The following is a 27379-nucleotide window of genomic DNA, read 5'->3' as shown; positions in this document are numbered from 1 at the left end:
AAACCCCCGTCAAGGCCGTGCGCATGAATCGCCAGCGCCTGGTTCTTCTCCTTGAAGACACGATTTACATCTACGACGTCACCAACCTCAAGTGAGTCGTGTGCCCTCACCCTGTGCATTTGGCGTCGCACCCGCGCCCTTGCTCATGGCCCCCTGGGACTTTTTTTTTTTTTCTTTAATGCTTAAAGGGTTTTGCACGTCATCAATTCGACGCCTCGAAACCCCCACGGTATTTACCAAACGTCACCGCCGAGGGCTTCTTTCTCCCCGCCACCGGGGCCACCCCCCACCTGCTCACGTTGATCATATGCTTGTCATTCTCAAATCTGGCTTAGGTGTCTGTGCCCTGGCCACTTGCAGCATGTACACCCCAGCCATGGAGCACAGCAGCGCAGCCGAAGAACCTCCCGTTTTCCACTACTTGGCCTACCCCAGCAAGCCCGGTAGCGGCGAGGTCAACGTTTACGATGTCATTGCCATGGTAGAGTTCCACGTGCAACTGCCTTCGCTACATGTCAATTTGAACTGGTTTGTTTTCTTCTTGTTGCCATTTGAACCGATTCATTTTCCTGTTCATGTTGCAGCGGATAGTGACGACCATCTCTGCACATCAAACAGAGTTGGCCTGCCTCGAGTTTAGCAACCGGGGAGATCGCCTCGCCACCGCCTCAGTCAAGGTAAACATTCTCTTATGGACGAAAACGTGAAGATGCGACTGCAGACATTATTTTTTTCTTTCCCCTTGCCCTTATTTAACAAAGGTCGCCATTTTCAACTCGTTCTGTCCAGGGCACCGTCTTTCGAGTTTTTGACAGCACCAACGGTGACAAACTCTTTGAGTTGCGCCGCGGCTACTCTACCACGGCCCTCATTCGTCACATGACCTTTTCGGTACGTGTGCGGCAGAAACAGCCACCTGCGAGACAAGAGTCTTGGCCTTGCTCACCATCAACTCGCTATCGTCTATTATTGTCTCTTCGTGTTTTTCCTTTTCTCTTCTGTTTTTGAGTTCTCATCCCGCGCTTGTCAACACCCCACCCACCTTGACCTTATGTGTACCAATGGGATGTAGGAGGACGCCAACTGGTTGTGTGTCAGCAGCAACAAGTCAACTGTGCACGTCTTCAAGCTCTTTCAGGCCGAAGCTCCACCGGCCGAGGCCTCATGGTCGTCCTACCTGAGCAGCACGCTTCAGTATGCGGCCGGCTACTTGCCCACGACCGTCACCGAGGTGTGGACTCAGGAACGCAGCTTTGCCCAAGCCATGCTGCCCGAAGATGTTGGCGAGCACATTGCGACGATGGGTGGTACCCCCGAGTCACCAACCATCATGGTCGTCTCTCACGACGGCTGGCTGTGTAAGTCATGCACAGCCGCTGCTTTGTCTCTGCTGGGCCAGCTGCTCTCTGGCTTACTCGTCCTGCTTTCTCTGTAGTCCAATATAACATCAACGTGATCGAAGGAGGTGAATGTGGAACGCCGCGAAAGCATCGTGTTGATGGGTCCGATGCCAAGCCTGCCGAGGACGCAGCAGCACACAAACCCTCAACGCCTTGAGGACCATATGTTTTCAATCCATCTCTTTCCCATCCATCTTAGCCGAAACGAGCGGCCATGCCATTTCCATGTTAACACATCAGCAGATGCCACTTGCTTACCACACAATGCCGCTCCATGCTCCGCCCACAACTTGACCTACCGATGCGCGCGCAAACACACATCACTTCACGAGCATACATTATTTGTGTCGGGATGACTAGCATATGAAGATGATCAGATTGAACTACATGCACGGTTGTGCAAGCGAAACCCCCCGCCCCTCACCTTGCGAGGTGCTCGGCCGAATCAATAATAACCTACCGAGGCCGACACTGCTGCCTGCGTGGCTCAAGTGTACAACCCTGTTACGCAGCTTGTAGTCGGTGTAAATGCCGTAAAGAAGTAGCCATTGGATGGCAAATTATACGTTTGCTTCGAAACCAACAGCGAGCCACTACGACAGGGCTCCGTGTTCCACAATTTGAATCACCACGGTCAATTCATTTGTCGCCCCGTCCTTGTGCCTTTGAAGGATGTGATAGAAAAGGTGGTGGTGGTTGATTCAGCTACTTTTTATTGAACTGCAACAATGCTACGGATGATTGGGGTTGCTCGTATTGGTTTCGGGAAGGCGTGCTGGCAGCTTCTCCGCGATTTGAGACTGCCAAGTCAATTCAGGCCGCCGTGTAATACACGACCAGCTCCGGGTAGATTTGATCATTATTAAACATGATCACCTCGTGATATTCCCCAGTCGGCCTCGCGATCACCGAATCGTATCTAGAGAACAAACACGTCGTTAAGATAGACGGAATCTCTGCTACGGCTAGCATGCATGAATGACCGAATGCACCGACGCACCGCTCGTTGTTGGGCGCATAGGGCAAGAGGGGCGGGGCCAACGCCTCGGAGTCGGGTGACTCATGCACAAAGGCATGACCCAACAACGCCCGCGTAACGACCAGCGTTCGCTGATCATTGACATCAGGCGGGTTGGCATACTGATGACTCTATCGCAAAAACACATGAGGCAATCAGAGCAATAACATTGCTACGCACAATACTTGGAGCGGACAAACACGTTCGCGCTTCGACGACCCACCTTGCCGGGGTGATCTGTTTGGTAGATGCCAAGACCAAATCGATGGCCAGCGCCGCTACCAGCAAAGCGATAGTCAAGACCTAGGCGCACTATCTTGTCGCGCAGCAATCTGTCCGGGGGAATGCCGTGAAGTAACAGGCGCTCTTGACAGGATCTATCTCGGAGCAAGGCTGGAAGGCCCGAGAGGGCGTCCATCGTGGCCGTCTGAAGTTGATTATAGTGCTCATGATTCGTGATGCGGTGCAACATCTCTCGTCGCTTCGCGCTGTAGCGCTCCCACAACACGGGATTCTCTACGCGCTCGACTCGTTGCACTGTCATGTTTGCTGGCCCTCGCCCATCGATGCTCAGCTGCTTCAACAGGTCGGCCACCTAGTCCCACATTGCGTTTAGATCAGCCTATGCGTTGGCAAGCGCAAGCCATTGTCCGGCAACGCACCTCAGGAATGAGCTCGGGCGCGTCACGTAAAACATCTATGGCAGGCCCGACTTGGCCGGCGACAGGTCGCTGCGCCAACTGTCCGGCACAGAATAGGCTTGGCCGTTGCTTTGGATCTGTTGCAAGCAAGGCCCGCGTTTCCATTTGCAAGTCGCTCCTCAAATCGCACATCTGCAAACAAGACAAACAAACATTAAAGAGAGAAAACAGCCACGAATGGAAGAAATTTGACAAGCATGGCGAGCTTCCCATGGGCCGACCCTGACAGATTCAGCCAAAAAAATGACACCGACCTCAGCGGCCAAATGCGGAAAGCTAAAGGTGCCATCGCTCGCGTCTATGCTCCATCTGCATTGATCCGCGACCTCGTTCACCCGTGGGTGAGCAGGTGGCACCGTCTGCGGGAACATGTAGGTGTTGTAGAGAACACAGCCAAAGGAAAAGGCATCCTGCGCCGGACGTGCGCCCACCCGGCCGTCACCAAAAAGGACCTCGGGGGCGACGTAGCCCGTGGTGCCTAACGATGCAGTGGCGGTGCAGGGTAGCATCGTGGCTTCGGCTGCGGCCTTGGCAATGTCAAAATCGCCGAGCCGCACAGTAGGCTGGTCCTCCGAGCCGTCCAACATCACGTTGCTCAGCTTGATATCCCGGTGCACCAAGCCCTTGCTGTGCATAAAGGCCAGGGCCGTGCGCAGTTGATTCATCAAGCCTGCAATCACGGTCGAGGTGGCCAGATGTCGAGCCGTGCTCAGCCACTGCTGCAGATCACCCTGCGCACACCACGGCTGCACCAGGTATGCGCACGCGTGGCCGCTGTGCACGTCCACAAGCGCGCCGAGGACCGGGATGATGTTTGGGTGCGCAAGCTTGCGCATGGCACGCAGTTCACGCAGAAACGTCCGGCATTGATCTTGTTTGTGCTGCTGGGCGAATGCGTACTCCTTCACCGCCAAATCTTGCTCGGGCTGCTCTGGCAGCGCTGCGCGGGCTTTGTACACCTTGTGATTTTGGTTATACTGTAGGTCAAGCTGGCCGAGACTGAAGAGAGTCAACGCCGGGTCTACTTCGGCCATGGCCTCGAAGATGAGATTTTCCGGAAGGCCGGGGCCAAGCACAGAGCGAAGTCGCGCTCCCAATCTGCTCTGCTCCGGGCGCAAAAACACTAGCAAGGCCGGAAAGTGCTGGTGGAGCAGCTGTGCCAGCCTGGCTATGTGATCGACGTGTGACCGGCCTTGCAGTTGCCCTTGTAGGGCGGTTTGCTTTGCCCTCATCTCCTGCAGTTCTTGCTCAGGGCCAGAGCGCATGTCGTCTGGCAGGTAACTCAAAGCAGTCATCGTTTGACGCATGCGCTCGGTCAGCTGTGCTAGCTCCTCATGTACGGACAAGGTTTGGTCATCAACGCTCTGAGACAGACTCATTGCTAGGTCCTTGCATGCAGACAACACAGACACTGTCTGAGCCTGCCAGTCGATCATGTCTTGCAGCTGTTGCGCCAAGGCATGTGCCTCATGATATACAAACGTCAAATACCAAGCGTGATGCTTGTTGTTGGACGAGGCCTGCTGCTGGGCCACCGCGTTGAGCCCATTCTGGTCAGAGTGGCTGAGGTTCTGATGAGCTTGACAAAGTCTCTCCCAAGCGTTGGACAAGTCTTGAGGTGCAGATACCCGATTGACTGGCTGACGCGTGGCTCGTTGGCGCAAATTTTGCACGCGACTGCTTGTGTCCTTGATTCCCTCTTGTGCAATCTTATCCAGAGCGTCGATGAGCGCAAGTACAAGGCGCTCGATATAATTGTTGCCAGTCGTCAGGCGGCGTGAACACTCCGGATCCACCACGTTTTGAAGGTTGCCCAGCTCGTCAATCGCTTCTACGAGACTTTTTGGTGGGTTTTTTGGCGTGCAAGGATTGGCAGTGGACGGAGCAGGAAACGTTGCCAGTGTTGCACAAAGTGCATGCAGAACTGGTTCCAATCTGGGCTTGCATGCGAGGTCATGCATTGCCTCGAGCTCTTCTTCAAGAGTGGCGCTTCCTTGGCTCGCTTGACTCATGCGAGCGGTAAGAACCTCGGGGATTGCAAACACCTCGTCAAGCGCAGCAACGGCCGCAGTTGTCTGGTCTCGAAAAGCGACCCAGTCCATGTCAGGTAAATCCACGGGCGCTGCGTCAAGCATCTCTTTGATTGCCGTGGCAAGGGGTCGCACGCTGGCGTTGTGCTGAAGGGCCCCGGAGACAAAGGCATCGAGGTGTGGAAAACGATGAGATTGCCACAACCACCGAGGCCATCATCTGTCCCAATTGCGTGGGCAAAGCAACATGAGGTGGTATCAGCATGGATGTTGAGCCAGAGAGATAATATGGCGGTGATGCAATATTTTCGATGCTCGATGCCAGAAGACGAACCTCCACAGTCGGGGTCACACTAGGCAGCGGAGGTAGCCAGGTGATGGGCTGAGGCGACTTGGGCTGCGTAGCAAGTGAGCGTGGCTGTCGCCTGGGGTCTGAATGGGCGGCAGAGGGTGCAGATGTTGGCCGAGCACCATGGCTTGCACCCTAGAGGCACGAGGCAAAGGACAAGGGTCAGACACCTCAACTGAAGTAACAATGACGCTTGCCAGACAAGCAAAATCGTGCCTGGGAAGAGGAGCTTACGCTCACTGAACGAGAGGCTTGCGAAACAGTTGGACGACGCTGAGTGTTATTTGCAGCCCTGTGAGCTGCAAACACGGGCTCCAGTTTGTCGCCATGTCCACATTGGCGCGCCAAATCGAGTGGTGCCTTGCCATACTGTTCAACAGATGAGCACAACAAGCCACCTGAGCAAGAGGCGTGACGAGCAGTGAAGAATCAAAGTGGCGTGTGGGACCCGGTTCTCGCGAAAAAAAAAAGCGACAGTGGTGAAAGCACGCGACAGTAGGAGAACAGGGATCAACAACGTGGGGAAAAAGTGTCGCAATAAAGCATGCCAAGCCCAAGCAACCGCCGCTGTCACCAGAAAAACGAAACAACATCATCAAAGAGTCGAGGGAGTGGCAGGCACTCACTTTGGTCTTGGCTTCAGCATCAGCGCTGCACTTCAAAAGCATCTCCACCACTTCGACATGCCCGTTGAGGCAAGCATGGTGAAGTGGCGTGATACCGTGCTGTCCATCACGTCCATGCGGAGCACAATCATGTCAAAAGGTGAAGGCACTTTGATGACGAGGATCGGCAATAGCGGGCAGGTAGATACTAACGGTGTTCTCAACTTTGGCACCAGCACCATGTGTCAAGAGCATCTTCACAATCTCCACATGACCATGATGACAGGCGTTGTGCAGTGGTGTACTGCCGCCCTATTTGTCGATGCATCGCCATGAATGGCAGACCAAAAAAGAGTGGGAGAAGAGAAGTGGTCGACTTCAGAGCACAGCCATGGTGAGTGAGAAGAGGAAGGCACTCACGTTGGTCCTGGCTTCAACATCAGCATCGTGCACCAACAACGTCTCGACCACCTCTACTTGACCTTGATCACAGGCCTTGTGCAGTGGTGTCTCGCCAACCTAAGGTCCATCACATACAGATGTGACATCATCAAGTGTTGGCGATATACATTGTTTGCAGGCGGTATGCCAAATGGAAGAGAGAAGGCGGGCGGCAGGGAAGCGGTCAAAGTCAAAGAGCAGCCATATGAGGAAGAAGAGGAGAGCACTGACGGTGTCCTTGGCTTTGGTATCAACGTTGTGCTTCAACAGCATCTGCACCACCTTTGCATGACCGTTAAGGCAGGCGCCATGCAGCGGTGTAGTGCCATCATCCTGTTTGTGAATAGCGACCAGGTGCAGCAACATGAGCCCTCAAAGGTGGTGACATGTGGGGAAAAAAAAGGCGGGCTTTCAAAGCGTAGTAGCCCATACGCCCACCGCCATCAGAACAAACGGCAAAGGTATGATGATGTACCTCATCTTTGTATGTAGCAGCAGATCGAATTCTTTGGGAGCCCCAACTCTTCAACAGTTGCAGCGCCTTTCGGGGATCGGCTGAACCACAGGCCTTGTACAGCTGTACTCCGTCCGAACGCATAGTATCGATCAGTTCTCAAACCCCAATCGCCTCAGACGACCTGCAGACACACCAATTTCCTGAGCCCCTCGAAATACAAGCGTTGTCCGACATTGAAAAGTGGGCCTGGCGGACTGCATCCAATGGCAGCCAACAAACGAGCAGCAGGCTCTCCGATGGGTCCAGCCTTCTCAGCAGTATCTTCAAGAAGACGAATGACTCACCGCCATTCGCCTCTTGCAACTCTTGGGTTTGGTATTTGCCCAGCTCCGGGCATCAACTGCCGAATCGCGATCCAGTATCACCGGTCGAAGATCGAATCTTGTGGCCGTCAAGTTAGCCATCTGCTCAAAGTGATACGCTCCTGCGATGAGAGGCACGCGCACACTTGCCGCCAATGAACCAGATCCAACCGAGACGACACACACGCACACACACACACGCACACACACACACACACACACACACACACACACACACACACACACACAAGCACACACACGCACACAAGCACACACACGCACACACACACACAGAGCAGAGCATGCGCGAGAGAGAGAGAGGGAGACTGAAGCGCGAAAGAGAGAGAGAGAGAGAAATGAATTGGTTTGGTCGGTTTGAGAAAGAGAGAAAGGGAAAAGCACAGCTACCACATGTAACAACAACAGGGAACAAAAGAACTGAGATCGCACAGAGAAATAGAAGCATGAAGTTCTTTCTTCTGCAGCCGGCATATGCATGCATGTACGCATATGTGCATGACTCCCCTGGCCTGACATGCTCTGAAGCCGCGCGTACAGGACTGAAGCATCGTCGAAACGTGTAGACACGGCGCTGCTCGTTGCACAGTACCTACGACTGGCTTACGCCTGTGTGTATGGGGAGAACCTTGTGCCACCTGCTGCGTTGAGTGTGGCTTTTGTCACCGTGCGCACTGTGGGTTCGCGACAATCGCCACGGCACGCCGCTGTAGGAGAAGGCGCGCTCAATTGGATTGATGGCTACTTCAAGCACACAAGTCCGCCCATACTTGTGTCTCGAGGTGCGTGTTGGATACTTGATCGTGCGAGCTGGACATACACCACACGCCCTGACCACAGGTCTCAAATTAGATTTTACCCCTGCACCAAAACATCAAGACATGAAATCAAGATGATTCGAGTTCCAATGCTCCTCACCTTGGTCGATCAGGTAGGTGGCCGGCTATCCGACATCAAAGGAGCGATGCAAAGTTCTTTTCTTGGGGCGGAGATCAGCGACTGCCAATTTAAAAAAAAACGGATTTCATCAAGCGTGCTACATGTGTCATTCCCAAATCGTGCAGGAGGCTGCGCTGCCTCACAAACCCCGCCCCCGCCCCCGACGCCTTGCCCGTTGAACGCCATTTCCTGACCCTGAAGCACTCACATCTCGGCTCGACCAAAACGACAATGGGTGCAAACTTTTGAACGTTCGAGCTTACACTAATTTGAGATGACCCACTCAGGACATTGTAACGATACATGTTCAGTGGGCAAGTATATCCGTTTACGTATGTACACGCACCATCGGCGTGATTTGACAGCTGTCCGCCCTGAATGACAGCCGTCCTACTCCTTCCGGCCTATGGGGGGGAGGGGGGCGCCCCCACTCTGGCACATCGTGGACATCGCAACCTGGCGTGGAGAGATTCATTCGCTCGCTGACGACGCTCTTTGGTGGTGGTGAGAGGAGTCATGCGATGAGGACTGGGGCAACGGTGTCCAAAGCGGGGGCGATCAGGGTGTCTCGGCATTTTTTTCCTCCTAGTCCATCGGGACAGCTGATCAAATGGCCGCTGCACCCGGACCCCTTGCCATGCCACGCATTGCCATCGTGGGCGCCGGTCTCAGCGGTGTCGCGGCGGGTGCCATTATCATCCGGCGCCTCCCAGCGGCTCAGCTCACCATTTTTGAGCGTGCCGAAGCCAACCGGGATGAAGGCTACGGCCTTGATCTGAATGCCGAGGGCCAGGTACAACCACTGCCGTGTTTACTGCGTTGCGGCACCGTTTGGTCGGGATAGATCTCGCTTCTCCTTGTCAAATTTGCTCACGACCGCGCTTTTGGGATCGGTCTGCAGGCGACCCTGCGCGCTGCGGGCATGTTTCACCGCTATGGCGAGGTTTCTCGGCCCAACAGCAACGTCACCAAGGTGTTCAGTGCCAGTGCCGATGCGCCCATGAGCGTGCGGTGGAAGCCGGCCCTCCTCAAGTGGCTCTTCCCGCGCTCGATGCCTGACGAGCCCGAGTCATCGCGCGCCGGCTTGCGTGAGCTCTTCCTCGATGCCATGCGTGAGTGTCCTGAACGCGTCGACATTCGCTACAGCCAAGACGTGCAGGACCTGCGTCCCGTCGAGGGTGGTCAGGCCAGCGAACTGCTCGACGGCCAAGGCCAGCCGCTCGGCGTATTTGACCTCGTCATTGACGCGAGCGGAGTGCACAGCAAGCTCCGGCGCCATCGGGTTGTGGATGAGGAGGGCCTTCGTTGGGGCGGCCAAATGTTGATACATGGTCTATTGAAAGATCCCGAGAGTTCTCTGCCGCCCCAATTTGTCTCGCGCCTCGGCGAAGGGAGTTTCTTTGTCATGGCGCATGGATTTTTCATGGCCTTCCAACGCTTCAAGGCCGAGCTGCAGGACCACAGCACCGCTCTCATCTACATGTTCCACCGCACCCCCAAAGAGGACGATCCCTGGGGCGCCTCCGTCTTTGAGGAAGTTGGCATCAAGCAGGCCCGGACTCGCAGTGCCGGAACGCATCACAAGGGCTCAGCCGAGCACGACTCCCTGCGAAAATTTTTGCACCAGGATATGAATAGGGAGATCCTTCCTCGCCTGATCTTGCCAACACGTGGATGGTGTACAGCACGGCAGCACCCTATGCTTTAAGGTTTTTCTGCATCCCACAAACCTTCCAAACAGCGCAAGCTGCAACCTCGACTTTGTAAAACTTCGGGCTTATCGAACATCAACTTCCTCTCCTCTCCTCCTTGTTTGATTCCATGGCCGATCGTGCGTGCATGCATGCAGTTTGGAGAGGAAGAGCAACAGCTCCAAGAGCGAGCTTTGTTCTTTTCTTGTTCTCGATCGGGCGATTGCCCCTGCAGTCAGTCGCCCAGGCCGAGGGGCGGGTGACACGCAACTGTTGATACTTCAACCATGTACGACGCTTCGAATACCCACACACACAATTAGAACCAGTTGGGGGCCCAACTAGCGGTCGCGCGTTTGACTGCTTCGCTTCTTTTGTGCGCCGCGCGTGCACCTTTTCTCGATTGAAACAGACCGGGACATTGTCCACATTTCCACTGGGCGCAACCCAAACCGTGATTGGTTGTGGCTGCCCAACACGCCCGGGTTTGGCATTTCCAGGGTCTAGTCCCAGCTAGTGGAGCCTTCCACCAACACCCGCTGCCATGGCCACCGCGCCAACGCAAGATCACGGCTGCATGCGCTGGTCTGCCGAGTGCCTGACAGACTATGTCGGCCTCTCCCGTGCGGTACGCACCCAAGCTTCCCACCACCACCCCTCGCACACGGTGCTCGTCTTGGGCTAGCTTTCCAGTCTCATGTGCCCCGCATGATCCGTAGCTCCTCAAGCAGCAGGCACGCCAGAGTCGCAGTCGTGTCAATGCCATCAGCACTTATTTGCAAAACTGTGCGCCCTTGCCAGCTGCGATCTCACCCCGCGAGCAACCCGCTCGGCTGGACCCCTCTAGCACAGTTCCACCTCACGTCCTTGTACTTGGCCCCGCCCCTCGCTGCCCCTTTTCAGCCGAAGGCCTGTATGAGGCTCTTGTTCAGAATCAACCGCAAAAGTCAGACTTTGTGGTCCAAAAGGTCCTCGGCACTGGCCAGTTTGGTAAAGTAAGTCGCGCGCGTCCCTTGCGCGGCACGTCCTGGGTTCCTGCGAGTCTCCTGACAGATATCGCCTGCACATTTGTTTCTGATAGGTCGATCTGGTCAAGGATACCAAAAACAACCAGCTCTTTGCCATGAAGACGTTGCTCAAATCAGCAAGCGCCAACGATCAAGTATGGAGCTCCGCCCCTCTTTGCCGCTTCTTTTACATCTTGTGCATCGTGACCCGAGGTTACTTGCTGCACCATACAGGCCCAAGTCTTTGAAGAACGCGACGTTATGGTTGCTGCAAACGGCATGGGCAAGTCCCAGTGGATTACACGTACGTTATTGACCCTTGTTCTGGCCCGCCGACCGTGGTCCCGCCCTGCACTCATCTCGGTGGGTTGTGCGTTCTCTGGGGTTTGAAACAGACCTCCACTATACCTTCCACGACAACGCCGCCTTGTACCTGGTGCTAGATTTCCACCCGGGGGGTGATCTCTTCGCCCTGATGGATCGAGTCAAGGCCCTCTTTGGGACCGACCCGGACACGTCCGGGTGGCCCTGCTTTCCGGTGTGGCTCCTCGTCGCGCCCGCACACAGTACACAATCTGCGATGCGAGGATGCGCTGCAGCCTGCCCTTGGCCTGACTTTGCTCGATGCTGACCTCTCGCCGTTTTGCAGGAGGAAGTGGCGCGCTTCTACGTGGCTGAATTGCTCCTCGCGCTCGAGGAGTTGCACGGTCTTGGATTTCTTCACCGCGTACGTCCCTGCCCCTTCACCATGCGTACTCCAGCCAGATGTACCCTTCGCCTCGTGTTTGGCCTCACCGTTTGGCCTGCACAACTTTTGCTCTGTACTTTCGTAGGACATCAAGGCCGAGAACCTCATGGTGGGCGCAGATGGTCATCTGCGTCTTGTTGATTTTGGTAGTGCCATTCGCACGGACAGCAACGGCATGGCCTACTCTCGCCCAGTGGGCACCCCCGCCTACCTGCCCCCCGAGCTGGTGGGTGCCTTCAACGGACAACAAGACATTGCATACACCCCCCAGTCTGCAGCCGTTGACGTCTGGGCATGTGGCATTACTGTCTTTGAGCTGGTCAACGGCGATGTACCCTTTGGTGTCGACGCCTTTGAGGTGTATCCGGTTCTGGAAGAACTATCCAAAGACCCCGATGGTGTGGTACGTGCAGCGTCATGTGCTTATTTATTCGCGACTCTCGCAACTTTTGGGTAACCCGTGCAGTGTTTTGAAAAAAAAAAAAGGCGCTTGACAAAACCCGAGCGCAGTCACCGGCTCACTGGACGTTGACATGTCTTTTGCTTCGCCCGCGGCGGCACAACCAATGTGCTCGCTCTTGTCTTCCCCAGCATTCTCGCTTAGACTTTCCCGAACCTACCTCGCAGTCATTTAAGGACTTTGTCTTTGCGCTCGTTGCAGCCAAAGACCAGCGGCCGTCCGTGCGTGCTGCCATGAACCACCCATTCCTATGCGACTTGCAACTGACTGAACCCAGCGTATTGCAGCGACTTAAGCCGCCGTTCGTGCCTCAGCTGAAGACGGCCGATGACACCTCTCACTTTGACGAGGTGGAGCCTGCTAGCTTGCGCCAATTTGCCGCACAAAATCAGCCCTTTGTGCAAGTCAACTCGGACTTTGATCCCAGTGCCCTCAGCTTTGTCGGTTTCACCTACAGCCATGAACCCGACTTGGTGAACAATTCGACCAACAAAACAAGGGAACCCAGAACAGCGCTCAAGAGCCAAACAGCGGTGCGGGAGGGATCTGAAGCCCCAGAGCGCTCACGGGAAGTGGCCGAGCTGCGTGAAAGGCTTGCCAGCGCGCGTGCTGAGCTACAACAGCACCAAGGTGCTCTTGTTGACCGTGATCACAAAGTCAAGACCTTGCAAGAGGAACTGGAGCGCTTCAAAGACCAGGTGGCAAATCTTGAGTCGGACCGAGCACAGCAACAAAGCCAACTCGACAAGTTGCAAGCTGCGACGTCCGACCAACACCGTGGTGCGTGACATGCCCATGTGCCCGGGTACCCAGACAGAAACGAAGAACCAAGTTGCTTTCGGCCCGCTTCTTCTCTCCCCTGTTTGCCTGCTTTCGTTTGGAAAGCTGGTATGGCTGGCTTGCATAATGAGCCCACCAACTGGTCTTTTTCCACACCTTGGTAGATAAGCTGCGCCGCAATAGCAGCATGACGACGAACATAAATGCCCTGCAAGATCAACTGGCCAGCTTGAACGAGGAAAATTGCGAGTTGCGTGCTCGCCTTGAAAGCGCCGAGGCCCTGGCCGACGAACGACAGCGATTGGTGCGCGAAGCGCAGCGCTCGCGCCAAGACGAGACGGCTAAGCGTGAGGGCCTTGGCCTGGAAGTAGGTTCACGCGTCTCAACCTGCCTGCCGTTTCCTTACTTGACCCCAGGACAACTCTTGTCGCTCAAATCCACAATGTTTTCTTGTTGTGGGGTCCAGCTTGACAAGTGTCAAAATCAATTGACGCGAGCCGAGCGCCGCATTGAAAGTCTGGAGCAACAGGTACGTGCATTGCAAGTCCTCCAAGTTTATTGCGCGCTGTGATCGCTCGGTGCTCATCCCCGATGGTGGTCAACGTCAGCTGAGCGAGATGAAGGAAGCAAGCGCAGCGCAGGAGCTGGCTTCTAGTGAAAAAGCTGTTGCCCAATCTCAGGTGCGTTGCGACGAGCGATTGGTGTGCCGAGCAATAGGTCAGCTCAAGACATGCGCACCGGTCAACTTTGGCAGGCCCTGGACGCGGCTGAGAAGAAAATTCAACGCCTTCAGGAGGAGCTGCAGGCCAAGAGCTCGGCCCCGGGATCAGGACCGGCGTCTACCCGCACACGCCAAGGCCTGCGGCGCTCACGATCCATCTTTGCTGAGGGGACAGAAGAAGGACCGCAGGCTCAGCGTGAGATTCGTCTCCTACAAAGCAAGCTCGAGCGTGCCGAGCATGATCTGCAAACTATGCGTGAGCAATACGACCGAGTAATCGATGGAGGTGAAAATAGCGTCATGGCTTCACGTGCTGCCACTAGACGTCCTTCGGCCATGTCCACGGCTGGACTTGACCCGGTGCCGGAGCACGCTCCTCGGACTCAACAGTCGGCCGCTTCGCCTTACCACAACCAAGAGGCATTTTGGGAGACGGACGCCATCATGACCCCTTCGCCCCGGCGCATGCGCAACACTCGCTTTAGCAGCGATGGAAGCCCCATGCGCTTGCTGCCTGAGGCACCAGCACATCAGCCCCACGGCAAGCGAGCACCGCCACCTCTTCCGACCCGCAAGCCCAACTTGCCCGTGCAGGCCGTCGTCGATGGCTGTGAGCATGCTCCGCACGGCCGTTTCGAGGCAGCTGTGCTCATGCGCGAGCCTCATGTCGTCTTACAGGAACGAGGCGCAGAACCGCACACGCCCCCCGTTGTTACCATCAACTTGAGTGACATTAGCCATGTCGTCCAGTTGTGGGAGCAGTTGCCCAAGCCATTGGTACAGTTGGCAAACTTGACACCCAGCGAGCAGGATCGGGCGCTTGCTCTGACCGTGCAGGTGGCGGGCCACATGGAGCTTCGCGTGGTGCTCGTGGCCTCGTCACTCGGCATCAAGGCTAGCATCACCAAGCAGATTCGTGCTATCCACCGCAACTTCCCCAGCCCCAGTGGATGGCAGGTGCGCCCCCGCTTCCAGCTACCCGATGTGCAGATTACGGGCCTGGCGCAGTTGCCCTGGACAGATTCGGAATGGCTTGTGGGAACGAGTGACGGTCTGCTCTTTGCAGACATTGTCCAGCAAGATGACTCCCAGAGTGGCACTGCCGGGAGCACACAAGCCGTGGCATTTACGACGTTTACGCACGCAGTACACAGTCTGCAGGTCTTCCAGCATCGGCGGCAACGCTATGCCGTCTTGTGCTATGGCGAGTCGCGTGCACTGGCTTTTGTCAACATGTCACAACTTGAGCGGTCCAAGCGCACGGGTCCTGTGCCGTTCCAGCCTCGGCGCCACGTTAGCACCCGACGACGCTCTGAACCCATTATTGAAGCTGGTTTTGACATGAGCAAGCTGGCTGAGGTTGAGCCGGCCGATGTCACTGGCTTTGCTGTCGGCTCGGTCGAGGGTGCCGTGTACATGGTCGTGGCCACCACAGAGGCCCACCACTTTTACAGTAGCTCGAGCGTGGACTCTCTGGACCTGCAGCTGCGGCGCCAGGCCAACGGGCGCATATTTGCGCACACAGGGCCGAGCTTGCGCTGGATGCCCCGTGTCCAGCGCTTCGCCTGGATGGCCCATGACGTTTGGTACTGCCTTGATCCCGTCAAGTTGCAGGTTATGTCCGTTCTGGACGAGGAGAACGGCGCGCTGGCCGAACACGTGGCGCGCCAAACGACGGGTGACGTACGAGCGGTCGACATTGTGGACCTGGCCCCCACCCGTACGCTGCTAGTCTACGAGGACTACGGCCTGTTGGTTACAGAGAATGGCCGCCCGGTGGCAGGCGACACCCTCAAGCTTGACTGGACCGCAGCCGGTGTGCAGCAAGTCATTTGGGCTGGCCATACTTTTGTGCTGGTTACGGCCACCAAGGAGTTGGCTGTCCTTACACCCGACTCGTATCGCCTCTCCATGCTGCCCGTGCGACGGGTCGAGCGCGTCTTTCGCTACGATCAGGACGTGATTATGCTACATCGCGACGATCAAGGTCATATGCAGCTCAGTTTGATGACCCGTCCACTTCTTTCCATGGTGACACGTGCGCGCCGCTCTGCACGTTCTCTGCGCTCCGCCCTGGCCCACCATGAATCCGAGTTGGACACGGTCAATGAGCTTTCACACCAACTGCGAAACTTGGAAGACACCCTCAAGGAGATGAGTTAGGCGCTCGGAGCACATTCAAACCAAAGGTCGAGAACCGCCAGTGGTGTGCACTCTAAATTGCATCAGAAGCATCAATGCCTTTTGTTGCGTGTATGTTCAAGACCTTTCCGGCATCAGTTTGCCAGCCAAGGGGAAAACCAAGCAGGGTGTGTCAAAATAAAGAAAAAAAGAAAGTAAGCCCTGGGACTGACTGCAGATCTTATGGTTAAATTCTTTTCTCTGGACCACGATGGTCCCGACAATGCACCACACAAGAAAAAAAAAAGCGGCGTCAGAAAGGGACTTGAGAAGTGAATGAACGAGAGCCCACTCACACCTCACAGATTATACGTCATCGTAAATCAGACTCTGGCGAAATTCCTCAATGCTTTGAGGGCCTGCTTCGGCCGGCAGCGTCGAGGCCTCGGCCGCCATGTCAGCAATCATGGTCAGAGCATCTTCAATGGCTCCATTGAGCTCCGAGTCGTTACTGGTACGCAAGCGTTGCGATAAACGCTGAGACAGGCCTACTTGCATCTCTGCGATGAAACATGAGAAAAAGAAGCCGCGTCGTGAGAAGTCGTCGAGACCAAGCTGTCTCAAAGTGGAAATCAGGTGCACGTGCAATCCTGTAGCCGTGGTGGGTCGAACCATTTTGGAGTCTTCGGTGCGATTGTTGCACTGGGTCGGCTGCTGCGGGTGGTAGCGCTGCATATTCATCCTCGGGCTCCTCCATGATAGCTAGCGCAACGCAACATGTAACCTCAGTGAATTCTGAATCAAAGGATCTAGACCAACAGGTAGGCGCCATCAAGTCAACACACCTGGTTGGGATCCAGCCCGCATGGCCTGTGCCGTCTCTGCATCCGTGTACAGGACCTGATCCTGTGGGTTTATCACATGCGGTTCGAGTGAGAGAGGCTGTGGAAGATTCTGGCGGCCGGCAGGGTTGAACAAAGCACTCACCTCTGCAGCAGGCTGTGCGGCTGGGAGAACAAAATTATTGTTCGATCACGAGGCGTTTGCACACAAGAGAAAGAGGTGAGCAATCACATGGAAAGATGGCACGGGGCAACAGAATCGGAAGGAACATGAAATGAAAAGTTCGCACCTGCACCATTGGGGTTATAGGGTGCGGGGATGGTAGGCGCACTGGCACCACCTGCCAGAAAGGGCGAGGTTCGAGTGAGCTTGTCCTCATTGCGGATGCATCAAGGGTTGAATGGCACCCCATGGCACCAAAGACACGTACCTTGAGGCAGCGGAGCGGGCGCACGTCGAACAGACGGCTGTGACTACAATGGTGAAGATGATGTGATGTGAGCGATGAGCGGCAATTCGGCCATGCGATACCAACTACGGCAGGGCAGGTGCGAGGCAGATTCATACCTTGGGCTTTGGATGATCGACTGGGGTTGGCTCGTAAATGTCTTCGGAGGGATAGCCGGTAGCAGCACCAGTGTTGGCTGAGACGGGTGGTGCGGGATCGATTGTGGCCAGTGGTGCTGGCTCGGATGAAGGTGCCTGAGGGGCAGCCACGGTGTTTTGGGCAGGCACAGGCGCCGGGGCCTGTGCTGGCTGTGTTGCTGGGGCAGTCGTGTCAATCAACTGGCTGGCCCGTCGCGCTGCCAAGTCAACTGCGGCCCCCGTGCGATTATCAACAGCGACGCCATACAGAGCCCCCGCATCGGCCGCAGTTGGTTGACTCGGGGGAGCTGCGGGCGCAGGCGCAGCTGTTGTTGTGTCGTCACCATCCTGTCGCAGAGAACAAAGAACAAAGACGCCGAATAACAACGGGCATGAGAAGGATGCGACAGCGGCTTGGAGCATGATCTCACGGAAGAAACACTGGATGGGGGCACGGACCGCAAGCAAAGCTTTGGCCACTTCTGCCGCCATCTGCTCTTGCGTGATGATGCCATTTTTTACCTGCGTACACCACAGAGCCACTTGTAAGTGGATGGCAAATCAAGATACAATCCAAAAAGAAAATCACACAAGACTTTCGAATCATTTCTCGGGCCTTCCCAAAGGCGAGGCGGGAGGGTGTGTGCCGGCACCCAGCTATTGAAACGACTGTGCAAGCGCAAGTTGTGTGCTGTACCATGGTCATTAACGCGCGAAGTTGGGACGTGGAAAGGCCTGGCTTGGCAGATGACTTTTTCTTCTTCTCCTTCTTGCTCTTGCTCTTCTTGGACTTTGATTTCTTCATTGAGGACTCGGCCTCGGCGGCAGCGGCAGCTGCCTCCAACTCGGCGCGCGACTGGTAGTCTTGTGCTAAGCAAGGCATGCGATGTGCGTAAAATCAGCGAAAGCCGGGATGCCATGCCATGCGTCTTGAAATGTGCAACTGACCCAGCTCAAGCAGACGTCGGTCCATCTCCTCCATGGTCATGGCACCATCCTTGACCTGCATCATGAGCTCAACGCGTTTGTGCTCGGGAACTGCAGCAATGATGCTCGGGGCCTCTGCCAAGATGCAGCCGGTGAGGCGAGGTACTCCAGAAACACGCGCCAATTGAAACCCCCTTGGTGAGGGAAAAGAGGGAGGAGGACAGGACGACCAGGCGCTGGGACAAACCTGAACGGTCATCTGGTCGCACAACAGGAAGCGATGCTTTGGGCAAACGCGTCGACTTTTTACTGCCGCCGCGTTTGAGGAGGTTGCGGAATGTGCTCCGGCCAGCCTTGCGAGTGATGCTTGATTCTTGACCATCATCGGCGCCACTGTCTTCACGGGCCTGATCGCCAGTATCTTCTTCTTCGGCGGGCTCGCCAGTGTCTTCGACGTCGTCGTCCGATACCTCCTCACTATCCACACCAAGCCAAGAAAGACCAAGCCCGAGGAGAGCAGGTGTGGTCAGGGGCAAACTCAGCATGTGATAGAAACAACGACTTGCCGAAGAGCTAAAACGCACCTGACCCCCTCATTGTCATCCGAGCCTTGCTCATCCTCTGATGGTTCAGACTGGGCAGCGGCAGCACTGGGTTTGTTGCGCAGCGAGAGGGTTTGACGGCGGATTTGGGTGGCCAAGCTGGCAGCCAGGGAATCTGAGCGGACCTATCAAGCGGCAGGTGCCAGGTGAGCGCCAATTCCTAGGGCTGACCTAGCCGGCACAGCCATGTCAAGTCATGAGATCAAGAGTCATACCTTGGCTTGGTCACCATGAACGATAGTATTGAGATCTTGGTGAAGGTGAAGGAGTTTGTCTTCAATCACGGTATCGGCACCCTCGGGAAGACTGGACTGGCGGACGACCCCGCGTGGGCCAGGGGGTGGGGGGCGAGCAGGCGCGATGCCATTTGTTGGTTCGATGGTGGGAACAGAGGTGTGCACCACCACCTGAGAGCCCAGGGGCACGGGTGCTTCGTATTCACACTCGGGTTCCTGGGCGAGCCCAAGGTCTGGCTGTCGAGGCTTGGGGTCTGAAGGCTGATCAAGGCGATTCAGTGGTGACCAGTTTTCATATACGGGCTGGCGAGTTGCCTCACCGCGCGGTAATACAGGGGGAGGTGCAGCGGAGTCGTCGGTGGAAGGTGTTGGTGGCTGGGGCGCCGGATGCGGATCATGTGAGGCTAGGCTAAGCGGGGTGGGCTGTGCCTTGACAGCAGCGCCCTCGGTGTTGCCATAGACATGTTCACCTTCTGCAGACTCGGACGTGGCATTGCGTAAGGTGTTGCCGTAGATGTGCTCCTCCTCTTCAGCCACCTGACCAAAGTTATCAGGTGTGGGCTGCGGAACGCGGGGCAAGACGGCTGAGATGTTGCCGTAAATGCCGGGTTCGGCGTCGGCCGCAGATTCGGATTCCAGTGAAGTTGCGGTGCGTGGTGCCAGTGCAGGCACGGTCGAGGGCGCGCTCGCAGGAGAGGTAGGAGTGACATCTGATGGGGCTGCTGGCGGTTCAGAAGCGACGGGTGGTGCAGGTGGTGCGGGCGGTGCGGGTGGTGGTGCGGGCGTTGCGGCAGTCTCGGGCTCGGCAGGGGCAGGGGTGGTGTTTTCCGAGACAGGGGCAGCAATAGGGGCCTTTGGTTTGGGGGCGGCCGCAGGCGGCTCGACGAGGGGCTTGGAGGCAGCTGGGGGCGGAACAGCCGGCTTTGGCTTGCTGGCTGGGGCCGCTGGCGCGGGAGGTGGGGTCGACTCTGCCGGCTTTGGCTTGACTGCCGGCTTGGGTTTGGGCTTGGGCATCACCTTTGGCGGCGCCGTTGGTGCTGCCACTGCCGGCTTGTTGCTTGCCATGACCCCTTTGGTGATGGCACCTGCAGATGAGTGTGCGAGTGGGAGTGAAGGGAAAGGGGAAGGGGCGTAAGTGAGCGAGCGGCAGCCGTAGATCTTCATCATCCAGTTGTTTCCACCGCGTAGCAGCGATAGCAGACACCTCAGCCACAACCTCGACCACAACCTCGGCCACGTACCAGCAGCAGTAGCAGCTTCAGCAGCTCCAGCAGCTCCAGCAGGTCAGGCGTGCGTTGGCGATGACGAGGGCGGCGGTGCCACTGACGACTGAACGGCGGAGCCAACAAAATGCCACACACACCACACACACGAGACACTTGACCCACACTTATCAGGAGCTGGATCCACTAGAAACCCATTTGTACCACCACACCTTCATGTCGGTACAGCCACACGCTCAAGGTATCCCTTTTTTCTTGTGTGTGTGTGTGTGTGTGTGTGTGTGTGTGTGTGTGTGTGTGTGTGTGTGTGTGTGTGTGTTTCTCTCTCTCTCATCTCTTTTGTCATGCTGAACTGGATGAGCAGAAATCTCACTGCGTTCGTGAATTTGTGTTTCTTCTGTCTTCTTTTGTCTTCAAACAGCTGAATTTTGTTGATGGGAGAGAGGAGAGGGGACAGGAGGACGGGGACGGGGGGAGGAAGGGATGGATTTAGACGTCAGTCGTTGGGACTGGTTGTGGGCGCATCATGAGGAGGGGTGTGTTCTGCAGCGCCTTTGGATCAAGCATCAACATTAGCCCAAAACGGCGGGATAAGACCAGACGTTCAAGCCCGAAACGTTGGGACGACCCGCGTCGTTGTGAGTCGAGGAGCTGGACACGCTACGATGATCTCGCGCGGCAAGGGTGGCCTGGCCAGCGATGATAACAAGACGATCCCCAAGCAATCTGGAACGGCAGTGATTCAATGACAAGCGCACCCCTGGCAAGAGCTGCTGGGGGTCCACGCCCGTGATTTGGACATGCACCGTGGCCGTGTCATCGCCCACCACCGCTTCCAGCAATCGAGTTTCACCCCGCTGCAAACTCCCCAACAGATGGACCAAGGCCACTCGTAATTCAAAGCCCACCATCCCTGGACGAACAGCAGCCACGGCAACCTCCCGGCTTTGCTCCAGATTGATCGTAGACGCTGCCGCGCCCGTCTGAACCTCGGTCGCACGGAAGGATGTTGCGCGCTCCCGCAAAATGTCATCTGCGCTCGCCACACTCAGTGAAGATCCAAACGCTGGCTCGCGACGAAATGCCCCAAGCTTGCTGGGCACACCTTGCGGCACGCTTGTTTCAACCTCCGCAGGCTCTGAAAGCTCTGCAGCGGCTGTAAGCTCCAACGTCTTTGCAGTCTCCGCACCCTTTGCAGTTTCCACCACCTCGGTTGTCGTGGGAACAGCGACCTTGGGCGCCTCTGCAGGGGTGGTGGGTTCCGCGGGCGACAGTGTGGCACCTTCAATGGCCGGTGTCCGAGGAGAAGGTGGTGCAATGCTGGCGTGTACAGACAGGGGTGGCGTGTCATCGGCTTTGTCCACGGCCGAGGCACGTTGAGGCAAGGGTGCGGATGTCGGCGTCGTGCTCACATGCTGTTCTGCGGGTGATGGGCTTGTGCTGGGTGGCTGAGCCCGGGGTGGCACGACGGCCCTGCCATCATGAGAGCGGCCGAGCGCAGGGTTTGAGGGGCCCGCGGTCGATGTCTGTGATGGGCGAGAAGGCACCGACGTGGGCATGTGATTGGGGGGCGGCGCTTGGGAAGGCGGAGAGACAGCGCCTGAATTATTCAACAACGGGCGAGGGCTCGCGGCATGGCCCATCGATGCACGATTCTGGGGCGCCGATGCGCCTGTTGGGCGTCCTGCATTGGGTCCGGCAGGTTGCACAGAAGCAAGCGCTTGGGCCATGGCCGCGTGCACGCGCGAACCCGCCCTTTGACGCTGGGGTGGTGCCGGGGACCCCTCATGAGCAGGGTCTTGCCGTGCTCTGCCAGCAGTTGTGTGAGCTTTGGGTGCCGGATTGACAGGCTGGACGTTTGCCGCCGGACCCGGCCGAGCCGTTTGCGCCGGTCTGCTCTGTGGTGCTGCGCTTGCGCTTGTACGTTGCACTGGTGTCGTACCAGGAGGACGTCTGGACGCCGGTGCCGACGCTGACGTGGGTGCTGAACCAGTCGCAGTGCCAGAGCCGGGCTTGCTCACGGACAAGGCCTGGGCAAGCGCGGCGCGCAGGCGAGGATTTGGCGCACGAGCCCGTGGTGGGGCCACTGGGGCCTGATCGGCCATGGCGTCGGGTGTGTCGCGTGCTACAGGCGTGCTTTTTGATGGTGGGCCTGCTGGACGGGTTGGAGGTGAATCGGGTGACCTCTGTCCGTGAAAGGAGGCAGCCACTCGGCGTGCACTGTTGGGGCTAGGCCGCCGCTGAGAGTTGGATGATGCGCTAGAACCTGCGGCCTCTGCCAAAGACAGGCGTCGACTGGCGTGCCGCGCCGAGGTTGACCGATGCAGGCCAGTGGCCGCGCGACTCCGAGCGGCGTTGGGCGGGTCGGCAAAGGCCGGTGAGTGCGGGATGCTGCTTAGGTCAGTAACAATTGGTAAATCTGTGCCCCGGCCACTCTTTAAAGTATGATGCAGGGCCGCACGGCTTCGAATGTACTGCAGGTCACCCTGTGAGGGCTCCGTCCACCCCCTGCCGGCCGTACATATCACAGAGCATGAGCACGGCAGCCAGCGTCTTGCGGCGTGCATGGACACACGCAACCTACACTTCGTTAAAGCCGGCCTCGACAAAAATCAAGAGCTGATCTACGTCTTGAAAACGGTTGCCTATCACCACGCAAAGCATTGAAAGCAGCAGCAGCAGCAGGATGCATCAACATGAGCACATGCCATCGCTAAAGTGGAGGCGAGAATGAGCAGACATGAAGGTACTCGAGACGAACCACTGGCCAGAAGAGATGATCGAGATGCGGCTTCGTCGAAGCGCCGAGAAGCTAGCTTGCTTGACGAGTCACCCTGGATGAACAAATGGGAACGATGAGAAGGCGGGATGTTTGGGCGACGTGAAGTAGCGGCAGCCCGGACGCGTACCCGCGAAAGCTGAAAGCGCTCCTGGGAGAGACCGTGCTCGAAAGCCTTGCCAACTGATTGCGCGATGGCGTGAGCCTGTCCCCGAATGCATTCCCAAGAGCAGCAGAGCATATTTAATAAACATGAGTTTTTGGGAGCAGGGCAACTCTCTGAAACTTGGCACAAGGGGAGAACCGACTGCCTGGCATGGGCGTGATTTCGTTGGTCTGACCTGATGTGCAGCCTGGAAACAGTGTGCGGTAAAGTGCGTGCGATCGCCTTTGGCACAAGACACGATGATAAAATTGTCTTCACTGAGGGCGCTGCAAGAAACAATGCGATGGATGCCAACCACCAAGGGTACCTGGAGCAAGCACGAGACCAAGGTAGCAAAAAAAAAACTTTCTCCATGAGCGGCAAGCCTGCAGGCACGCAGAGTATTTGTACTGCTAGTCATCACTTACTGCTGCCTCCGCTTGATAGCGAATGCCGTTTGTGGTAATGGCCAGTTCCCCAATGGATCCGTCCGGTTGGCTGCCACGCTGCAGACGCAGGCCATCGTAGAACCGGCACCATGAGCATCAGAACATAAAAAAAAACTTGCAACCAGTCAGTAGCCAAAAAGGGGAGGCTCGCTCGACCTGGCATCGATGGAAGGCCTGAGCAACTTGGTCAGTATCGCGAGGATTTTCAATGCGTACGCCACCAAAGAGCTGGCTCACGCCCAACGCCCCGGTCGTGAGGGAAGAGAGAGAGAAAGTGATGAGGATCAACCAGCTACTGAACACGGCCAAGAAGAACGGGCGGCGCGGTGGCGCGGACGCACCATGCAGGGATGGCGGCGGACAAAGTTCGAGGGCAAGTTCCGGGAAGGCGACAACTGAGGCCCCACGTCACCGGCTTTGGCAAACGTCTGATCGTGATCGAGGGCGCTAAGCTCGCTCGTCAAGTCCATTGCTCACGCCTCTGGCAGCATCGCTCCCGTCTGGCAGCTCGACCACTTCCTACAGCAAACACAGAGCCAATCAGCAAACCAAGTCAGACAGCCAATATTCACCACCAAGACGATCAGCAGCGCTGCCACTGATGACCAGACTGGCTTCCCCCCTCATCCGCCACTAGTCGGCTGCCGTTCAGAGACCAGAGACGCTGCCACTTCATCTCTCTCTCTCTCTCTCTCTCTCTCTCTCTCCTCTCTCTCTCTCTCTCTCTCTCTCTCTCTCTCTCCTCTCTCTCTCCTCTCTCTCTCTCTCTCTCTCTCTCTCTCTCTCTCTTTCTCTCTCTCTCTCTCTCTCTCTCTCTCTCTCTCTCTCTTCTACTCACTGATCAATCAATAAAAAGACAGAGAGAGAGCGGCATCGTAAGCAAAACAACGGCAGAGATCGACGGCAGAACGTCGATACTCATAAGCTAAACACCAAGGTAAAGAAGAGAACATCAACGCACTGCCACCCAAAGCAGAGACACAAGAGCCACTGCCCAAACAGCGTTATAAATACAAATGTGTACGTTTTATCACACATTAAACATTTACCGCCAAATTTTGAAACCCGGGGTTGTGTGAAAAAATTTCGGGCAATTCTTTGGGGTTCTGAACACACACACACACACATACACACACACACACACACACACGCTGGTGGGTGAGCGATCCCGTCGGCTGGGGCGAGTAGGTGTTGAGCCGTGCGTTTCTTTGGTGGAGTTGCGTGTTTTTCCTTGAGAGTGAAGGCTTTCAATTCTTCTTTGTCCCTGAGGGTTGTCTGCCCCCTGCATCGTTAAGATGGCCACGGGTGTCGAGCCGCTTGATATCACCGTGGGGCCTGGAACCCCGGTGCGGGTGCATGTCACCCGAAAGCCAATGTCCAATGAGGAAGCGCTTTCCGCCAGCCTGCGACAGTACCAAGACAACACTCACCGCCGCGCTTCAAAGTCTCTGCGGGCAGCCGGTGAAGCGTACGTGAAGCACCAAGACGAGAATGTGCCCCTGCATCGTGATCGACGCGTTTCCTTCGCTGCCAACACCTGTGAAGATCAATACCAAAGCAATGTGCGCCGCGCCTCGGCCGCCTCCGTGCCAGCCTGGACGGCACAGGAGTCCCGTCGCTCCTCCGCGGCTGGACCAACCACCACCGCCGCTATGCAGCGCCCCCCTGTACCCAGCGCAGCTCCAACGCACGCCGCTCGCCGCGTGCCCACCACCCCGTCGGCTGCGGCCGCCATGCGCAATATGGCGGGTATCCAAATGTCAAACGCGGCCGCTACCACCACCGCAGAGAGCCAGCCACGCACGTTGCACCGTGAACCCTTCTACCCACCACCCAACCTTACCCACAAGCCCCGCGCCGGGCGCATGGGCGATGCCAGCGCCAAATCCACAAAGCCCGGTCAGGGCTTAAAACAGGTAAAATCAACAAGTGTTCTGGAACCCACTCCCAGTCCTGCTCCTCGTGCTGATCATTTTGCTCATCTTTGCCGACAATGATTGCAGGGAGCGCGCCCCTCCGTCGGTCCATCATCGCTGCCTGGAGAGGACCTACTGCAAACCGCCTGGGAAACTCAACAGCAGCGGGAGGCCCAATGGCGCTTTGACCGTGCCGAGTCAGACAAGCGGGACCTTCAAGACCGCGTGGACCAGCTTGAACAAGAGCTGCGCGTCAGCCGAAGCCAACAGGATCTGGAGCAGCACGCCAGTCAACTGGCCGCCCAGCGCGAGGAGCTGCGTCGTCGCGATTCAATGCAATATAGCAGTGATCGCGCAGACGGACCGGGTGCCAACTCACAGTATTCAAATGGCGCCGTCGCTGCCACGACCATGCCCGCAAACTCGGCAAACACCCAAAACTCGGCTGGAGTGGCTCTGCCCGATGCCGATGAGCTCGCACATGGGCTGCAGCGCGCGCGCGCGACCCGCGAGGACCTCGTGCAGCAACTCAACAGTTACGAAGCCGCCAACAAGTCAGTCCAAGCCCGCTCTTTAGCAACAACACGTCGCAAGCAAATGCTTTTGCTCTGGCTCGTCAAATGCGCTTCACCTGCAACGTGTTTCATCTCATGACACCTCAACGCCAATTGATTTTTGCCCATTAGGGAGCTTCGCCGCATGCTCACCAATCTGGGTGGCGGCTCCGTGTCCGCCCAAACGACAACCTCGAACCAGGGTGCTGCGCTTCACGGACGCTACTCGGCCTCGGGTGCCGGCAGTCCCCCTGGCCAGCACCCTCACCCCAGCTTTGGGGACATGGGCACTGTTGCAGGTCAGCAGGGCCAGATTGCTCACTATGAGCAGCGCCTGCAACGCCTGGAAGAAGACAACCGACGTCTGGAGCACGACCGCCGGCGTCTGCAACAAGCCCTCGAGGACACTCAACGTGGTTCTGGTTCAAGTGCGCAACTTCAAAACTCCTTTGAAGTGCTCAAGCGCCAAATGAAGGTGTGCTTGCCCTACAAAGCGCCCCCGGCCTTGTTGATGTTTCCTCACGTTTTTTCCCCCGCACCTTTTCCGCAATCACAGGAAGAGAAAGAACGCCTCCAAGAGCAGTTGAAGGAGAAAAAGCGTCAGCTCAAGGAACGCGATGCTGAGCTATCTGAGCTTGTTCGCAACGGATCCGCCTCCATCAGCTCCGTAAGCCAATCGCTCTGGTTTTTCTTGCCAGACCGAATGAAGTCGTGCTGCGTCATGGTCATTCAAGCTCATTGGCTTTCTGGATGTTTGACGTTTGGCCATGACATTAGCTGGCTGAATTCCGCTCAACCGTTGCCAACATTGAAGCCCGCGCCGCGGGTGAGAAGGCCGCATTGAAGCAAGCGCACAAGGATACCAAGCATCGTCTTCGTCACTGTGAGCGTGCGCTCGAGGCTGTCCGTGCCGATCTCACTGTCCGTGACAATCAGCTCTTTGAGGTTCGTCCCATCGTGACAGTCCTTCAGGGTGGGGTGGGGCGGGGCGGGGCGGGGTGGCAATGTTTTGGCCGAATGAATGGCATTCCCTCTTTATATAGGCTCAAACCCGACTGGAAGTCGCCGAACAAGAAGCCCATCGCTTGCGTTCCGAGCTGGCCGGTGCTCAACAGCAAATCCAGCAACAAGTGAGATTCCAGACCATCTGTCTTGCTTCTGCTCGTGTCATATTTGGAAGGTGCTAGCAGGCTCAACATCAAACTCATGTCCATCCACTATTTGCTTCAGGGCCAAGAATTGACCGAGGCATCGCGCGTCCAAGAGGCCTAC

General features: G+C 56.7%; 6 protein-coding genes across 6 annotated transcripts; 3 read left to right on the top strand and 3 right to left on the bottom strand.

Moving 5' to 3' along the window:
• Positions 1-23: 23 nt before the first annotated feature.
• On the top strand, positions 24-1591 carry MONBRDRAFT_38529 (uncharacterized protein; the record flags this gene model as incomplete). The annotated part of the gene is made up of 6 exons (XM_001749022.1): positions 24-91; positions 361-481; positions 585-677; positions 790-891; positions 1073-1358; positions 1436-1591. The coding sequence occupies 6 exons, from the start codon at positions 24-26 to the stop codon at positions 1555-1557; spliced, it is 792 nt and encodes a 263-aa protein (XP_001749074.1). The 3' UTR covers positions 1558-1591.
• Positions 1592-2213: 622 nt separating this feature from the next.
• Positions 2214-6345, bottom strand: MONBRDRAFT_11202 (uncharacterized protein; the record flags this gene model as incomplete). Its single annotated transcript, XM_001748960.1, has 7 exons — positions 2214-2319; positions 2401-2549; positions 2642-3013; positions 3081-3251; positions 3374-5296; positions 5484-5633; positions 6220-6345. 7 exons carry the CDS (start codon positions 6343-6345, stop codon positions 2214-2216), a joined length of 2997 nt encoding a protein of 998 aa, XP_001749012.1.
• Positions 6346-6688: 343 nt separating this feature from the next.
• Positions 6689-15890, top strand: MONBRDRAFT_11201 (uncharacterized protein; the record flags this gene model as incomplete). Its single annotated transcript, XM_001749021.1, has 14 exons — positions 6689-7005; positions 7922-8163; positions 8923-9113; positions 9222-9990; positions 10915-11006; positions 11093-11173; positions 11253-11322; positions 11414-11556; positions 11668-11745; positions 11852-12169; positions 12358-13006; positions 13171-13373; positions 13473-13535; positions 13761-15890. 14 exons carry the CDS (start codon positions 6689-6691, stop codon positions 15888-15890), a joined length of 5346 nt encoding a protein of 1781 aa, XP_001749073.1.
• Positions 15891-16082: 192 nt separating this feature from the next.
• Positions 16083-20106, bottom strand: MONBRDRAFT_33923 (uncharacterized protein; the record flags this gene model as incomplete). Its single annotated transcript, XM_001748959.1, has 12 exons — positions 16083-16408; positions 16521-16610; positions 16694-16855; positions 16981-17031; positions 17122-17164; positions 17259-17624; positions 17736-17798; positions 17974-18146; positions 18225-18338; positions 18451-18680; positions 18788-18930; positions 19021-20106. The coding sequence occupies 12 exons, from the start codon at positions 20104-20106 to the stop codon at positions 16215-16217; spliced, it is 2715 nt and encodes a 904-aa protein (XP_001749011.1). The 3' UTR covers positions 16083-16214.
• Positions 20107-20675: 569 nt separating this feature from the next.
• Positions 20676-22831, bottom strand: MONBRDRAFT_38527 (uncharacterized protein; the record flags this gene model as incomplete). Its single annotated transcript, XM_001748958.1, has 1 exon — positions 20676-22831. One exon carries the CDS (start codon positions 22829-22831, stop codon positions 20837-20839), a length of 1995 nt encoding a protein of 664 aa, XP_001749010.1. The 3' UTR covers positions 20676-20836.
• A 556-nt stretch (positions 22832-23387) lies between these two features.
• Positions 23388-24478, top strand: MONBRDRAFT_28548 (uncharacterized protein; the record flags this gene model as incomplete). Its single annotated transcript, XM_001749020.1, has 3 exons — positions 23388-23538; positions 23636-23712; positions 24275-24478. The coding sequence occupies 3 exons, from the start codon at positions 23388-23390 to the stop codon at positions 24476-24478; spliced, it is 432 nt and encodes a 143-aa protein (XP_001749072.1).
• Positions 24479-27379: the final 2901 nt, after the last annotated feature.

Source organism: Monosiga brevicollis, genomic scaffold (assembly GCF_000002865.3).
Source record: "Monosiga brevicollis MX1 MONBRscaffold_27 genomic scaffold, whole genome shotgun sequence".
Taxonomy (NCBI): Eukaryota; class Choanoflagellata; order Craspedida; family Salpingoecidae; genus Monosiga; species Monosiga brevicollis.
Note: the sequence above shows the minus strand (reverse complement) of the source record. Positions and strands in the feature narration are given on the sequence as shown.